The 18,856-nt window shown below is 30.3% G+C and overlaps 1 protein-coding gene across 1 annotated transcript in view; it reads right to left on the reverse strand.

The window, feature by feature from the left end:
• The window catches only part of Rbm13 (RNA-binding motif protein 13), a 42,852-nt gene that overhangs the window by 10,134 nt on the left and 13,862 nt on the right, over nt 1-18,856 (reverse strand). The window contains exons 4-6 of the mRNA XM_035348976.1: nt 13,473-13,689; nt 7,946-8,075; nt 7,658-7,747 (exon numbers count right to left, since the gene is read on the reverse strand). Of these exons, the coding sequence (XP_035204867.1) occupies nt 7,658-7,747; nt 7,946-8,075; nt 13,473-13,689 (437 nt within the window). The remainder of the gene's footprint in view (nt 1-7,657; nt 7,748-7,945; nt 8,076-13,472; nt 13,690-18,856) is intronic.

An 18,856-nucleotide genomic window follows, 5' to 3' on the forward strand; every position in this document is an offset into this window, starting at 1 on the left:
ACTCTGCAGTTGAGAAGGGAGAGATGTTTTGCACCTAAAAGGGGCATTACATGCAAGGCATTAGTAAAATTAAGTATCGCATATATATGTATATAATGTATGTATATATATATATAATAAGAAATGTATACTGAAAATATACTTTTTTTGCTATATATATATATATACAGTACAAAGTCCGAGATCCGGACATCCAATATCTGGAATGATCTAAAATCCGGACCTCAAAGCCACCACCAAACAATTTTTAGGGCTTTTTTGGAGGGAAGGGGTATGCTTTACGCATGTGCATTAGATTTTTTTCCTCATCATAAAAAAAAACATGCCGGAAATCCCGATTCTTAATCTCAGTTTGGCGCTAAATAAAATATCTCATTATTGAAGAAATAATTATTTGTTAATTTTACACCAACTAATATTTTATATCCTTGATGCCGAAATCGCGAATCATTATTTATTGTATTTTGCTTTCATCACCGCATGTTTATCAACAGATGACTGACAACTTGAGTGATGACTCATGCAGCGACTAATATTTTATATCCTTGATGCCGAAATCGCGAATCATTATTTATTGTATTTTGCTTTCATCACCGCATGTTTATCAACGGATGACAACTTGAGTGATGACTCATGCAGCGACGCCAAATAACAGAGTATTATCCGATTACAGATTTAAGTTTAATGCGCTAAAATGTTGACAAGGGGAGATTTAACAGAAATTTCTTTCCTTATGCTAAAAATAGATTTTGTTAATGATATTCATAGGACAAACGATTATATTTAGTACTATTTGAATTAAGAATAACTGATTTGTTATTCACATAAAGCCAGAACCAGCACCAGAGCTCGCATGGCCGCACCAGGCGGCAGAATTTAGGGAAGTTAAACAGAAGTTTTTCATTGCGATGACAATGCTCCAATCATCAATTAATTAACGGAGGGCGAAATCTGTAGTACGGTTCTAAATCCAGAAAATACAGCTACCGATAGTGAAGAAAGTAACAGAGAGGTTACTGAAAGAGAAAAAATTTTGATTGACAAGTTATTCCGAATTCTCGACACAGCAATTACAGGACTTGAACAATGGAACTTAATAACTGAACAAGAAATTATATGTCTATAGTATTAGTCTAAAGTATTAGCAGAGAAAACAAATCAAACAACTCACATTGAAAGAAATGTTTAATAAAGTAAACATATAAATATTAAGCTCTTTTCTTTTGTAAATTTTGATACCCTTTAAATCATAAATGCTTCATTATTTCATAAATCATGATTTCATATTTTCAATTTTATAATTTCTACGTGCCATAGTAGATTTAAATTGATCTAATATCTGGAAAAATCTCAAATCTGGGATCGCCGAAGTCCCGACGAGTCCAGACCTCGGACTTTGTACTGTATAAATATATATATTCCGTATTATATATATATATATATATTCCGTATTATATATATATAATACGGATATATATATATAATACGGAATGTATATTTTCAGTTAAACTTCTACCCAATAACTTTAGTAATTCATGAAATTTAATTTTGCGTCTACTTAATTCAGGAAAATTAGTTTCAATTAGTTGTTTTCAGCTTTAAAAATATTTAAAAATTTTTAAATAGTTAGTTGTTTTCAACTAATAATTGTATCGCCATTAGCAAAAATAATGCATTACTATTAACAGCATAGGATTAAACCAAATACTTAATTGTCTATTGAAGCTTCAAAACGTATTTCCGAACTTCACTTTTTCTCGGCTAGTGTTACCGAATTTGCCCTTGGCGACCTAAAATCGAAATGGAGCTAACAGATTTCCCGCGAAATCGATAACAGACCATCTGCAGAAATAAACTCATAATCCCGATATCCCACACATATAGTATGTGCAAAAGAGAATAAACTCCGTAGAAGGTGATAAAAAATTAATTTATGGCTTAATTGAAACAAACACAGAAATTAAGCTAAGCAAAACCGTGTAAAAACAAATTGAAATGATAAAACGAAACTTAATTTTCATGTGAATTTTCAGCGCTGACTCTCCCATTCTAGAAATTTCAATTTGTTTCAGACAAAGACCACATTTAGCTTTATAAGGATTGTCATCCATCAATATCCAGTCTTTGTAGTCAGCTTGATGAGGACACAGTTTATTGAAAATGCACTTTCCAGGCATCTAGTTCCTATTGGCGTCGGAAGGGTTGTGGCCTTCCAGGTTGGGACTGCTCTAATTTTGACAAATATTTTTAGATTCCCCCCCCCCCCCCTTTGTTTTTCTCGAGCACCTTCATCATCACTTTCGCCTCTTAAAGAACATTCGGCTTCACGCTTTCCTCACAATCTGCCTAAATTTATGGATAACACCTGTTTCGAAAGATTGGGTGAATAGCCAATCAGACACCAATACTTTCGTTCGGGTAGTTGTTGTTGTTGTTGTTGTTTTTTTTTTTTTTTTAATCCGCCAACAGATTGGTTAAGAGCCGTGTAATTTTAATTCCGTGAGCAAAATTAAGGACCGTTTATTCATTTTGGCCAAAATTAAGGACTTTTAAGGACCAAAAATCATTTTTGAAAAAACTAAGGCCTTTTAAGGACCGTACGAGCCCTGTAATTAAAATACACTTAACTTTTTTCATCATTGGAAAATAAATGCCATTTAAATGACTAAAACTGAATTTTGTAAAACACATTAATATATTACGCTTTCTCCAAAGCAGGGAAAAAACTCTTTATCCAGTGTATAACAGACAAAAATTTATAAACTAATAATTATTACCATAAAAAATTATCATGTTTTTATATTCCTTTGCATATTCTTTAACTAAACTAAATTTATTAATTTAAATTATATTTTGATTAGGTATTTGCATTGTAGCATTAAATTAAATTGTTATGTTACATTTTAACAGCTTAAGTTTGAAGCTGCTTCATCTAGAAGCATATAACTGACACTTGTAATTTTTAAAGCATTGCACTATATTGATATGTTTTTCACAGTTCTGTCTGTTTTGCAAGATGGTAAGTGTAGCTAGCTGTCATGTAATTGGGCATGGAATCAAATTTTGGACAAAGCACTGATGTTTCATAGTCACCTATTACCTCTCCCATGAATGCAAATGTAGCATTGGCCACACACATACCATGTGGTACACAGAGGGTAATAGCCTTGGTGATAAAATAGTTAAATGTTCTATGGATTCAAAATGAATGCTTAATGAGAAAGTGTTCAACCACAAGGGAAAAAAATATATAAGAACTCTAAATACTTTGAATATGCAGACCATAACACTGCTTATCGATTGTTACCAAATTAATGCTCCTGCAAAGATACTGCAGATCAAGAACTTTTGACAATAATCCATATGATTTTTTATTTATTTATTTATTTTATTATTATTATTTTTTAAGAACTTCAATTTTTACTGCACAGTTTTCAATTTGTCACACTTTCCATTTTCATTATTTAAATTAATACAAATAACAGAACATATACTTTGACTTTTAACTGAAGCTTTTAAATTCACATATTACTTCCTTGTAGGAAGTAAAAAGGAAGTATTGTAATCGCGAAAAGTTTCAGGCAGCATATTTCAACGAAAATATCCATTTTGACCGCTATCGAATGCAATTTAATGATTTTTTGGCATGATATCTGTACGTAAGAACAGAATAAAAGACTCGTTTCCTCCAAAAAAAAAATTTAAAACTGCCTTAAAATTAATTCTGAAGAGAATTTCTGTATGAACGTATGCACGTACGTATCTCGCATAACTCAAAAACGAGTAGCCTCAGAACGCTGAAATTTTGTATATAGGTATACAAAATTTCAAATACAAAATTACAAAATAAAAAAATACAAAATTTTTGTATGACTGCTATAACATGTAGATGTGCAACTCGTATTTTGGTTGCAATCGGCCACACCAAACGTATATAAATATATTTATATATATATCCACTCTGTTACACGGCTCAGTGATTTCAGTTTTTTTACTCTTATATGTTTGTAAATTGTACATTTTTTGCTTTAAAAATGATTGAATTATGTTGTTTTTATCTTCCAGTTAAGGTTTTTATGCCTTTAGTAAATCTGTATGCAATATTTTTAGAATTATTAACAATTTTAAAGTTGTTTAAGTGCCACTAAGCCTTTTTTTTTTATGGCGGCCATTGTTTCTTTACATTTGAAACTGCAGACTAGTGGATTTGTTGCCAATCTAGACAAACTTAGCTTCGCAACATATGTTTACATATATATGTCATAATAAGAGCACAAGGAAAAGCTGGAACAGTGTCGATGCGATTTTAATTCCATTTTTAATTGCAATTGATATTTGTGGCTACAACCATTTGGCACGTTAGTCGTGCCTTTTTACAGAAGATTTACATTTTTTATATTGTTGAGATAGAAAGCAAGCCAGCGAAATTACATCTTAGCAAAGTAGAGAGCAAAGCTGAGGTGCGCAGTTATGCAAGATGGAAGTACACAAAGAGAAAAGTTTTGGTTTGCAATTTGGTGATTGGTCAAGAGGCATCTGCATTAACGGTTACGTAAGATCGCATGATTAATTTGAATGACGCAGTTTAGACTTAAGAACAATTTTTAGTACAGATAGAAGAAGTTCACAAATGAAATAGAAAATAAAAGAGGTTATAGTGAATCAAATTTAGAAGTTTGCTTTTATAATTTTTATCTTACACATTCCCCCTTTCAAAAAGAAAAAGGCGGAGCGATATAGAAGCCTTTTTGAGAGAAAATGCTTTTCCGGTAAGATATCTGTAAGAGAAATAAAGAATATGTAACAGGATTTAAATTAGCAACATAAATTAATTTCCCTTCTCTATTATAAAAATAGCAACATCTATTTACACTTCATCATTTCGAGAAAAATTTGTCATATGACTCTTATGCAATTCTGGTGAGGTAAATTGAACTAAAACTCAAGCAGCCAATAATAATGTTACAGCAATATTAACTATACAATCAAAATGCTTTGAAAACCAAAACTAACTCGGTTTGACTTAAGATTTCATCCTGAACATTACGCACTTGCTTTCTATGCTTTGCCTTAGTTTGACTGTAGTCTGTCTGCTCCTTCTTTTTCGCTGCAAATCTATCAAAAATGTCTTTTGCAACAGGCACATTTAATGTGCGGACTTGTGTGTAGCCGCAACATGTTGCTGAAAATAAAACTGAAGATTTAATCTGCCTTTGCCTCCAATTTCCTAATCATTATGGATTAGCACTTCTATGCCATCAAAATTCTTGCTCTTCAGTTACTTTGTTTTTATATATATATGTGTGTAAAATATAAAAAAAAAGGGCGGCTTTACTCTATGCAAACAAGCAACCTCTGATTAACTTTCCGCAATTTCAGTATCTTCCCTGTAGACCAGTACTTTTCAGAACATTCCAGCCTATTAGGTAACCGCTTCTATAAATAGATAACTCGTGCCAGCCAGCCATTTTGGGTCAGAGTCAGAGAGACCGCTTTCTCCCTCTGCTGCTATATTTAAAGATGATCTTTAAATATAAACAGAGAGAAGAAAAGAAATTACTGGTAATCATTTACTGGCAGATTCAAGGAAATATAATTACCATTTGACAGATACCCCCCCTTTTCTTTCATAAATAGGTACATAATACAGAATCATTACTGAAAAATCTAGGTTACAGTTGTGTGCTGTACCTTAGGAGCTTTCTGCTAACTATTTCTGTAGTTTTCAACAATGTCGTTGTTAAATAATATTAGAGTTACTGTTGCTACTGCTACATTGTTGTTATTTCAAAATGAGAAATAAGTACATTTTTAATTACATACAGGGATGAAATAAAATAATTTGTGTAAGGTTATGGACATAAGCCACATCCTTATTTTTCTTAATTTAAATTTGAATTGAATGTGTGACGTAAATTCAGGCTGGTACAGAATTTTTTTTTTTTTTTTTTTTTTTTTAAATCGGTATGATTTTTTAAAGCATTTCAGGATTTTACATTTATCTTTTTGTTCAAAGGTAGGTTAAAATCTCAGACCCATAAAAAAACTAACATGAAGTTGGGTTTACCGAAGTAGCGTTGATGTGACTGGCTGAGTTAGAAAAACATATTCCAGTTGCAGAACAGACAAAAGATAGTACATTGTAGGTTATTTTGCAGTTAAAGGCTATGCATGAGTGAAAGTAATTTATATTTATGGGAAGGGGGGGAGAAGGCATAATCTTTAGGAGCCTAATTGTTACAGTGTATGGTTTTATTTTGGTTATATTTGGCTGCTGGTTTAGAATGGTAACAGAAATCTAATTAGTTTCTCTATCCTGCTAAGTCATTATTCATACTCATAATATATAATATACTCAAATAAAGCAATATAAGAAAAATGCTTATTATTATTTTTCTCTTATATTGCTATATTACTGCATATGTATATATGTAGTAAGTCTGAAGAAGATAGCTAAATCTGCTCGAAAAATTTTCTTTGAGATCCAAATTAAAAAGACTTCTTAAATGGGAATATCTTTTTCAAACTTGTGGTTACTCAAAGGACAGATAACTAATAATTTATTAATTAAGATTACTAATTGTTTTGAAATTACATTCATTGATTTTTAAGGTGTAATATTTGTAGAAAAACTAACATCAACCATAAAAATATCTAGTGGTATCTCACCTCATGTGTGACTGCATAATGAAAACTTAGCTAATGGATGATGTAAACAGATGCAATTTTGGCTATTTCTTATTCTTATACATGTGGATGTAAATAAAACTAAACTTTTGTACAATTTTTTTTTTTTTTTTGAATAATCAGTGACATGACTGTTGTGTTGGCTGTCTGAGATCCATGGGGTTAATTTTTATTTTCACTTTCTAGTATTTAAAATTTTGATTTCATTAAGCATTTATTTTATATTGTCATTGCCAAGAAGTGTGTCAGTATCTTTTCCTGGTATATAATCAGGTATATTCCTGGTTAATAGTCCTGGTATCTCGTAGCATTCATAGTGAATGTCTGAACCCATTGATCATTTGGTTGTCATTAGAGCAAACTTCTTCATCTAAATCCATTTTGGAAACTGATGAAACTAGATTAATTTTAAGAAAAATACGACATTAGTTACAAGTAAACAGTGCCAATGTAAAATTATAGGGAATTAAATTTAGAAGTTTGCTTTCATATTTTTTATCTTACATGATTCAAAAAATTATAGTAAAAGTTATATATATGAGGGAGTCGGATTCGGTCATTTTCTCTACCGACTTCACGGCCCTAGTTAAAATTATATAAAACAGCCGAATACAGTTACATAGAGGATTCAAATACAGTTATTTAATAACAATATCAATTACAGTTATACAGGGACAAACCAAAATATCGCTAAGTTTAGCAGCTTTGGGCGATTCCTCGTCAATTTAGCGAGACAGCCATTTAACCTCAATGTTAAATAGACTTGCCCCTGCAGCTGGTGTCTTTTTACTGGCACAGTTTCACCCTTTTCAGGCTTTTTATTTTGTTATACAAAAGATACTGCAATTTCACTAAAATTATTTACAAATACACAAATTTGTAATACTATATTAACATTTTTCTATTCACATTAACAACATTATCCGTTTAACTTAAGTCTATGGAAACTAGATCTAATTAATAGGCATACCTCTAATTCTTCTTCTATTTCACTTTCTATTTCTTCATCTTCTAAAGCTTTCTCAAAAGCTTTCTGTGGGAAATTATATATGTCCCCATACTGAAAAAGTATAACACCTCTTATAAATCACTGTTTTGGAAATAACGCTGCCATATATAAATGATCGGCACAAAAATATAAAATGCATCGTGTATCTTGGAAAATATTAAATATATTATAATGAAAAATTTATTAAAATTTTATACTTAGTTTGTATTAAAATATACCTCCAGATATGAATAAACCTGAGATTCTTACCAAACCGCTTTTCAACCGGTCAACCAGTTCCTTCTCAATAACATTTTCCAATCTTGCAGCAACTAAGGCTTTTTCTTCTCGTCGTCTTTCTCGCCGTTCGATCTTTCTCTGTGTTGGTACTAATTCTTTCCTACGGCAAAATGCAGTATAATAATTAGAAGACTTTTTGTCCTTTTTATCAGAATTTTTTTCTCATTCAAGCAGATAAAAAAAAATTTCTATTCAAAATTTTAGATTCATTTATTTTTGCAATTAAAATATTGCTGCTTAGGATGCCTAAACGACTTCTTTCTGAACTGGTTAAAAAGAAAAAGAAAAAAGGGGGGAAAGAAAAAAGCAAGTATTTATTACCTTTAAAAATGTTTAAAATTTTTTCAAATTTGTTTTATATTACATCCTGAATATGGCAACAGTAAAATTTTATTACATTAAAAATCTGACATTAAAAAATGCAATATTTGGGTGAATAAGAATTTTTAAGAGATTACTTTTTGAGCAATGATAAACTTTTGAATAGTCTATAAACTGTACACAGATGCAATTTTTTTAAATATCAAATTTTAAAAAAAGAAAGTTTATTAATATTATAAAACCCAGGAACTCACTACTAACATTTATGAACTAATCTGTCCATATAAGAACTATGAAAAGAATAAATTTTCATCATATTAGCATTCCTTAATAATACCAACTTAATAATAATAATTCTAATATTATACAAAAATATTTATTGCATGCAACATAAAGTGCTTTTACAATCATTTCCTCTAAATTTACATAAAAAGATGAATAAAATTATGTAATATGAAAAAAAATGTGATATTTATGTATTAAAACATCACCACCTTAAAAGAAGTCGCCAAGTTTTCAATGGGTGCCAAACTCCGGCACCCTCTTTAACAAGCAACATCACACCTTTTTGTGTGTGTTTCCTTTTTTAACTGTTTTCCAAGTTTCAATGGGTTTTATAAACAAACCACAATATTTGTGCATTAATTTTAAAATATGCCTTTGTGAGATTTGCTTGTAATGGATAAAACTGCAACAAAATTTCTGCAGAAATAAAGTCGTCTGCACCAAAAGCATAAAAGGGAGCAACTGCTTTGATTAAAATCATCGCCAACAAATTTCTGTGAGAACAAAAGAAATAAAAACCCATTTCAATAATTGACAGTTTATTGGTTGATTCTCAGAGTAAATACCTATCTAAAAGGCAAAATTTGTTTGTAATGCAGTACAAAGTCTGTAATCCGGACTCGTCGGGACTTCGGCGATTCCAAATTAGGGGTTTTTTCGGATTATACATCATCAATTTAAATCTGGTAAGATAGCATGCAGAAATGATACAATTAAAAATATGAGACTGTAATTTATGAAATAAAGAGCAATTATGATCTAAAGGGTATCAAAATTTATAAAAAAAAAAAGCTTAATATTTATTTGTTTACTTTAGTAAACATTTCTATCAGTGTAAGTTGTTTAAGTTGCTTCATTTTTTGTGCTAATACTTTCTCTTTAATTCTATAAACAGACATAATTTCTTGTTCAGTTACAAAGTTCCACTGTTCAAGTCCTGTAATTGCTGTGTCGAGAATACCAAATACAGTCAAAAGTCGTTAATTCGGACACCCATAATCCAGACCTCAAAGCTAAAAACTTTCTGCGCATGCGCCGCATTGACACATGCGCATAGGCGTTTACGCGTGCGCGTAAAACCTTTGCATTTTACGCGCACGCGCATATGCATGTGTGCAAGTGCAGAATACGTTTTCGCGTGCGCGTTTAATGTATAACGGACGGTGCAAGCTAAAATTATATAATTATCTATTTCAGTTAATGTTGATGATTGTGTTGCTCCTTAATCTTCGAATTGGATGCAGCTTATTATTTTTTGAAGACTGTAAGAGCAATTTTATAAAAGTAAACTTGAACTTTCGATTATGTCAATTTCCGATTCTGGAGCTCCCAAAGGATCTACAAAACGAAAGTATGTCTCGATGTCCGTCAAACAAAAAGTGGAATTGCTGCAAAAAATGGATAAAGACATGAAGAAGGTGACAGAGAGGTTAGTGAAAACGAAAAAATTTCGATTGACAAGTTAGTCGGTATTCTCGGCACAGCAATTACGGGACTTGTAACTGAACAAGAAATTATGTCTGTTTATAGAATTAAAAAGAAAGTATTATCACATAAAACGAAACAACTTACATTGAAAGAAATGTTTAATAAAGTAAACAAATAAATATTAAGCTTCTTTTTTTGTAAATTTTGATACCCTTTAGATCATAATTGTTCTTTATTTCATAAATTACGGTTTCATATTTTTAATTTTAGAATTTGTGCATGCCATCTTACGAGATTTAAACTGATGATCTATAATCCGGAAAAATCGATAATCCGGAATCGCCGAAGTCCCGACGAGTCCGGATTAACGACTTTTGACTGTAACATGTCAATCGAAATTTTTTTTAACGTTCAATAACGTTCTCTATTACTTTCTTGACTATCGGAAGTGTGCATGGGTAAACGCTTTACTGGCTTTATGCGCAAGCGTAGCAGACTCGTGCATCAAACGCGCATGCATAAGTTTGTGGCTTTGAGGTCCGGATTATAGATCATTCCAGATAATGGATGTCCGGATTAGAGACTTTGTACTGTAATATCTAAGTACATAATAAACAATTTTTCACAGTTTTTGAGTCATCATCCTTTTTTTCGCCTTATGAAACAAAATCGCCAAACAGCACCAAAGTATTTGTGCTGATATATGTTAAGAATATACAATTATTTATCACCCTTCCTTAGTGAAAACCCTAACTGAATTTACAAAACATTAAGGCAAACAGTAACCATTGAGCAGTGCACTGAAAATTACATAAAACATCAACAGATTAACGAAATTAAAAATGCAAGAAATGTCCATTATGAAACAGTAAAAATTACATAAAACAAACATTCATACTTATACATCCAAAATTTCATAGAACAGCAGTAAATTAACTAAATTAAAAACACAAATAGGCATCGATAATAAACCACTTTCTATTCTCTTGAACTTCTGTCTGTGTACACAACGATCTGTTTTAACTTAGAAAAAAACATCAGAGAATTGAAAAATTCTCAGCATCGAAATTTCATAAACAACAAATTAACTAAATTAAAAAATGCAATAAGTATTCATAAAAACAATTTCTATTATCTTGGTGTTCTGCACATGTGCACAGAAATCAATTTAAATTTTTTTTTTTTTTTTTTTTTTTTAATCGAAGAATTGGAGAATTCTCAACTCTTCAGAACAAACTGGTACTGCCCTCCATGTACAAGTACATTTTTTTTAACTTTAAAAACTGTTAGAGAATTACACAAATTAATTTCATGGAATAACTACTCCTACACTCTCTACTACTAGGCAAATGCCATAATCCTGAAAATATGTTCTTTCTGTTTCTGTTAGCAGGCATCTCCCCAATGGCATTGCAATTCATTACAAAACAAAAACTTCACATGCTAATCACATGTTGTGTATAGTTTCTGTTTGTTGTGACCCTCCAATTTAAAAAAAAAAAAAAAAAAAAAAAAAAAAAAAAAGAATCACTACCAAATTACAGCACCAAAATAGCTTAAGCATGATTATACTAACATAATGTGCATGCAACCATTGGTGGTTTGCCAGATAAATATATTTTTGAAAAATTCTAAGTTGCCTACTTTAATGATACAGCACTTTCCACTCCTTAAAGTTAGGTGGATAAAGCAATAGTGCCTGTAATTCTAATAATGAAAAAAGAATACATTTATTTCAGTTTGTTTATTTATGTCACCATATTTCCACAAAAGTATGTGCCTAAAATGAATCCTTGGCAATTAAAAAAAATAGAAGGCATGCTTTTAGACCAGCATTTGTTAAGCTATGGGCCTTAACCCTAAATGGAGTCAAAAAATTTAACTTAGATATGTGAATTTAAAAACAGCTAAATTAATTAGAATTTTGATGAAATTACATTAATTGTCATTACTAAGATATAAAGCCCAAAATGAATTTGAAGAGTTATTGAGTGACTCAAAATTAAAGTTCGAGTTTCCACACAAGTCCTCGACTGAATTCTGGATCCCAGCTAGAAATGAATTTCCAACAATTTCTGAAATGGTATTAAATGTTCTACCATTCACCACCACAAACTTATGTTAAGCGATATTTTAGCTTTAACAGTTATTAACTACAAACATCATTCAACACTGAAAAATGAAGATGTTTTATGTCCAGCAGTGTCAAGTATTGCATCAAGATTTAATTTGTTATGCAGCAAAAAATAAGCACATCCATCTCATTAAAACATGATTTTCTTTCATTAATTTTGTTTATTTGAAACAAATCTTAAAATTACTTCTTTTTATATGCATGTTGTATACCAATGAAATAAATTATTTATTAGAAAATTTATTATTAATTATTTATTCATTTTTATACCTTCATTCTGTATTCAATATCTGGGGTCAAGAAAAAATATCAGAGATAAAAAAGATTTCTGAAGAGAAAAGAAGTGCTGCTTTAGGCAGACAGCCCTTGTATGCTTTGCCTTAATCCATAACAAATTAAATTAATATAATGAAAAATAAATCTACAAAAATCAATTTTCACTGATGACTGACTGCTAAATGTACCAATCGAATAAATTATGTTAGTGAAACCTACAATTTCTCTAACATATTTTAGTGACAATTCCACATTTAGGAAGCAAATTTGTCTAAAATATTACTGTCTTTTTTTCTGGAGTGGGTAGTGTGTATGTGCAGACCACAGTAAAAAGTTTATAGTAGAATATGGCAATTCCAAAAAAGGAATAAAAGTTCTAACTGAATTTTCTGTGAACATACTACATCAATTAGGTGACAAACCAAACATTTTTTAGGTCATTTTAGATCATATCCTCTTCGATAAAATGACATTCATTCTGAACAGTTGTGTAAATCAGCACAACTGACAAATATGAGGATAAAAATAACAATCTATCATCAAGCTTATATCAATCTGTTCTTTTTTAGGAGATCAAAGTATTTCCGTTATCAACTATTTCTAACATTTTGACTAGTCATCATATTCTATGTTTACTTGAGGGAAAAGGGGAGCTACCTTTTTTACTATTTCACTTCTTGAAAATCAAGAGGAAGATATTATGCACTGTATGGCATTTCTGTGGTAAAGGTTTAAATGAACAAAGCACAATAAAAAGCATGTATTAGCAGACATACTAATGTAACCACATTCTGCATTAGAAAGTTATCAATTTTAATAATATTCTTTTTTATTTACAAAATATACTTTCCTAGTTATATACACATTTTATACTGTTACCATAAATTGGAAATTTCTAAATCTATTCTGATAAAGCCAGACAGAATGTGACAGGCAGAAATATATAAAACTACAACAAAAACATACAGGGGAAAAATATAAAGAAAGCAAAAATAATCATGGTGGTTTTAAAACCACAAAAACATATAAAGTTGTGAAGAGAAATATACTTACTGTCTTCCAATTCTAAGCTTTCTCATCCGTATCAGATACTGAGTTATTTTAGTAAACCTTTGTTTACATTTATGACGGATAAAATGTGGCCAGTACATTAAGTTTACATCTATCTGTTCTAAAGCTTTTTCATAATTTTTTGATAGTTTCACTTTTTCCCATAATCTTGCTGGAAAAGCAGCTCTTTCAGGGGTTTTCATGAACAAATAACATAAACCTAGCAGAAAAGAAAATATTGGTTTACTTCAAGAGGTAAACTAAAACAGAATCAATAAATCTGAAAACCAGACATTTTGAGTATTCTTGAATAAAATATCCTCCCCTCCCCATATTTCCCATTATTCAAAAGTAAAAACACACAATATTCTATTTATATGCAAAAAAATGGCGGGCTGAGAAATCATTGTTAATCACTACAATAAAAAATGTTATCCAAATAAAAAAATTAACAAAAATGAAAATCATAAAAATTTTTAATAAATTATAGCAATATCTTTTAGTCCATCACAACTGAACTTCTGCCATTCTCTGTTCTTGTGTGCAATTCTGTCTTATAATAGAAAGGGCACAGAGAAAAAGAATGTATGTGGTACGAATGCACTCAGCTGATTTCACAGTGGCAAAAGGGGAAAACTCTTCTCTCTTGTCCTCCCGCAATGCGAAAGAGTGGCTTTTTTTTTTTTTTTTTTTTTTCTCCTTCTATCAGTATGCAGTATGCTTACTACATCAGGTGGAAATCTTTCTTGACCATTAAATTTGGCTCCATTTATTATTATGTTTCAAGCATTATTATTAATGTTTAACAATGGTTTTACCCAAAATATTGTGTCCAGTGAAGTTTCTGATTAATTTCATGAGTTGATTTATTTTGTTAACATTACTTCTGTAAAAAGTTTGAGTTAAGATGTAAAATAAAACAATATAATTATTTGATTGCTAGTAACAAATGGATTGAAAGATAACTGATGATACACATAGTAAAAAATATCCACAAAGGGCAGAGATTCGATTCTAAGCATGAGTTGTGACTTTGTTTAAATTCAATATAAAATTAAAAGAATTTTTTAAAACCTTTTCAAGACTTTTGTTATAATATTTTAGATGGAGTGATAACTCATCAGTAAGTCTCATAGGATCAGAAGGACTGATTTAATTTTTACACAATTAAGATCCTACAGAATTTTATAAATTTATCAAAGGCACCTCATGCTTTTATTATTTATTTGTGATATAAAAATTGTAGACGAAATTTCTACAGAAAATTATTTAAATGCTTGTTTCACTAAAATTATATAATAAATAATCTTTCTAGTTTCAATTTATTAAGGATTTTACGAGTTTGAAATAAAAGTTTATAAAAACCTTTTTTTTTACTCTTTTTCATTTTTTTAGTCTCAATCAAATCATTCAATAGAAAAATAACTTTTCAACAATAAATAATGTGTTTCACTTCTAAAAATTCCTTTCTGTCAAACAGTCGAAGAAAGCCAGGGATTTTGCCCAAAACTCAAAAACTATGTTAAAATCTCACATAAGGATTTTTTTTTTTTTTTTCCCCTGCTTTATTCGATGGTGCAGACTGTAAAACTCTAAGTCTTGAATTGTTCTATAAATGACTGTATGTGCAAAAAATTGATTCAATATTAAATTTTACAATCAAAAATTCAAAATAAATTTTGATTCAATACAAAGTCTACAGAAAATAAGTCAATTCTGAAAAAAATCAATCCACTACACTGTGTAAGACACCAGTCTTAAAAAATTCTACAATCAAAAATTCAAAATAATTTTTGATTCAATACAAAGTTTACAGAAAATAAGTCTTCTGAAAAAATCACTGCACTACACTGTGTAAGATGCCAGTCTTAAAAAATTCTAGAAAGTCACCAATGATTTTTTTTCATTCTTTTTTTAAAGATGGTGAAAAGTTTGTTTTATAACCTTCAAAAATTTCAAATCTTTAGAACAGATACATAAATGTTTGGAGATGCTATAATATTAAAGTCCCATTAAAGAATATACAATTATATACCACAATAAAATTATGAAATGGAAAAACTTTAAAATGTTAATTTCATTTTAAATAATTTTAAATGGTGATCAATCCTGTTGTTCTTGAAATTAATAAAATGAACTCTAAATGCAAAATCTGTCTATATGCATAGAGGGAGATATGGCATTTTTAAAATGGCACAAAACTTCCATAAAAAAATTAATTTCTTTGCAGCAAAGGCAGTGATGGAAGCAGGAAAAATTCTGTCATGTAATGGCATTATGTCCTTGAAACGGCAACCAGCGAAAACATTGAAGCAAATACAGTGGCTCCCAAAAGTGTTTGTACACTTATGATTTTCATTGAAATAGGGCTCTATCCATTAATTAAAAGTAAACTTTCTGAATGAGATTTTAATAATAAGTTTTATAATCTATTCGTAACAAAATCACATGAAATAGTTTTAAAATATAGTGAAACTTTATTTTTAAGAAATTAATAATCAAAAAATGAAAAACTTTTTATCTCACAAAAGTCTTCGTACACTGAAATATTTTTGGATAAAATCAAATTAGAATTATTGTTTGCCGCTTTTTTTAATTTTTGCATTGTGGTGGCATTTCATTTGCTTTAATTTTTTATTGTTTACTTCATAATACTTATTCCATTTATTATTGAAAAATGGGTCGCAGTCGTAAAGAAATTACAAACAGCATTCAAAAATTGATAATTTTTCACCATAGTAGTGGTAAATCAATTCAAAATATTGCTAAATTAATTAATTTATCCCATTCTACAGTGCAGTATGTGATAAAACATTTTGAAGAAGAAAATCGGATTGAAAACAAGGTAAGAAAAATTTGACCAAGAAAGTTAACTAAACATGATGAGAGATTTATTTTTATAAAATTTGTGAAAAACCCACATTTGAGTACTGTAAAAGTTTCTGCAGAATTTAAATGCAAAGTATTCTACTTCAATTTCACCTGAAACTGTTCGACGAGTTCTCAGAAAAGCTGGATTTGCATGGGCGTTCTGCCCATAAAAATTTTTTTGTTAGTGAGAAAAAGAGAAAGCTTAGGCTTTCATTCGCAAAATCAATGATAAATACACCCAAAACGTACTGAAATAATGTCCTATTTGCTTTCCGATAGTCAAATAACTGTATGGAGAAGAAAAAATGAGGAACTTCATTCTAAGAAATTAGTTGGAACAGTTAAGCATGGCAGTGGAGGTGTTCTCGTGTGGGAGTGCATGGCAGCATCGGGACTAGGTAATTTGGTATTTATTGATCGCATAATGAATCATTCCCTTTATTTAAATATTTTAAGAGACAATTTATAATTATCAGCCCAAAATGGTGGTATTGGAAACAACTTTATTTTTAATCATGCTAACGATCCTAAGCATACGGCTCTCTACGTTTGCCTGTGGTGTCTCCATAATTGTCCACAGGTTTTAAAAACACCACCTCAGTCACCAGATTTAAACCCCATAGAACACATTTGGAAAGAACTGGAGGTTAAAGTACGAAAACATGACATCAAAATGAAAAGCGAACTCAAAACAGTCATGAAGAATGAATGAACATTGATACAGAAATTACAAAAAAACTAGTAAAATCTATTCCCAGACATTTAAAAGCTGCTGTGGATGCTAAAGGATATCCTACTAAATATTAATTTAACGACAAATGAAAATATTTACTAATATGTCAAGATTTTTTTTTTTGAAGTGTAAAAAGACTTTTGTGAGATAAAATGTTTGTCAGTTTTTGATTATTAATTTCTTAAAAATAAAGTTTCGCTAGATTTTAAAAATATTTTATGTAATTTTGTTACAAATAGATTATAGATCTTATTATTAAAATCTCACTCAGAAAGTTTACTTTTAATTAATGGATAGAGCCCTATTTCCATGAAAATCATAAGCCTACAAACACTTTTGGGAGCCACTGTACATCATGAATAAAAACGTCACGGAGAAAAAATCACGAGGTGAAAACTTTGTCATACAAAACCCCGTGGGAGGAAAGAAAGCAAGGAGAAAACATCGTCATCAAAAATATCATGGTAAAAAATAAAGCACATACAAATTACCGCATGAAGATAATGTTCCATACATGTGTTTTCAAGCTTTAGAAATTTGCATATTCTCATAATAATTTGTGAGCACAAGAGTGAATGAGAAATGTCTTTACTTTTATACTTGATATTTTTGAATTATACATTTTTACTGAAAAAATAAGAAGGAAATTTAAGAATTCAAAGACTGAACAGAAAATAATTCTAGGTAAAGCAGTTAATAGAATTTAAACTTTTATAGTTAACTAATAAAGGCTATTTATTAATTAATATTTTTTATAAAGATTTATTGGCAATTTTTCATAAACAAACATAGTCTAACAATGGTTAGTAAAAAAAGATGAGTAACAGCATATGCAACTCTATTAAAATTGTTTAATTAATTGCCATATTATAAAATTATGTTAACTGCTACAAGTAGCATCAATTTTTACTCATTTTCAGTTTTTGAATACTTAAAAGTTTCCTTCTGAATTTTTCAGCAAAACTTTATTAATTAGTTCAAAAATATAAAAGTAAAAATCTTCCTCATTCTTTTTTGACCTCACAAATAATTATGTCAATATGCATTTGCAAATTTTAAAGCCTGAAAAACATATGTCTGCGATGATTTGTTAGCTTTTTATTTTTTACCATATTTTTGACAACAATGTTTTTAAATTGCACAACTTTTTAATCAACTTTTTTTCGACAATGATGTTTTCTCCTATCATGTTTTGTATGACGGCGTTTTGGCTTTGCATTGTTTTCCTCACAATTTTTTCACCTGTAACCTTTTGAAACTATGTAGAGTATTCGGAAACTAAGTACCGTTTCATTCTAACGCCGTCGCAGCGCTGTGGTAGGCGTCCCACGCATGCGCACTAGTCTTTCTTGTTCACTGACTTTCAATTGTCGCCATTTTGGTTGCTCTATGTTGTGTTTTCAGTTTGCTGTGCACATTCAAAATGTTTAAGACTATTAGTTCTCCCGCTGACTGTGAGATTCGTGCCGTGATTAAATTTGTGAACGCGAGGAATGTTAAACCGGCCGAAATTTATCATCAAGTGACAGAAGTTTACGGTGAATACGCGATAAGTGATGGAATGGTGAGAAAGTGGGTAAGAATGTTTAACGCAGGTCGAACAAATGTCCCCGCCGAGGCTCGGTGTGGTTGGCCTTCTGTTGTCACCGATGATTTGGTAAGGAAAGTTGATGAAGCAATTCATGAGAACAGACGCTTCACAATGACAACTCTTTCAGAGGCATTTCCACAAATTTCACGTACTGTTTTGTTCAAAATTGTGTCTGAACGCTTGAATTATCGC

This window comes from Stegodyphus dumicola, chromosome 3 (assembly GCF_044657685.1).
Source record: "Stegodyphus dumicola isolate Sdum_Otavi_A_Nest chromosome 3, ASM4465768v1".
Classification (NCBI taxonomy): domain Eukaryota; kingdom Metazoa; phylum Arthropoda; class Arachnida; order Araneae; family Eresidae; genus Stegodyphus; species Stegodyphus dumicola.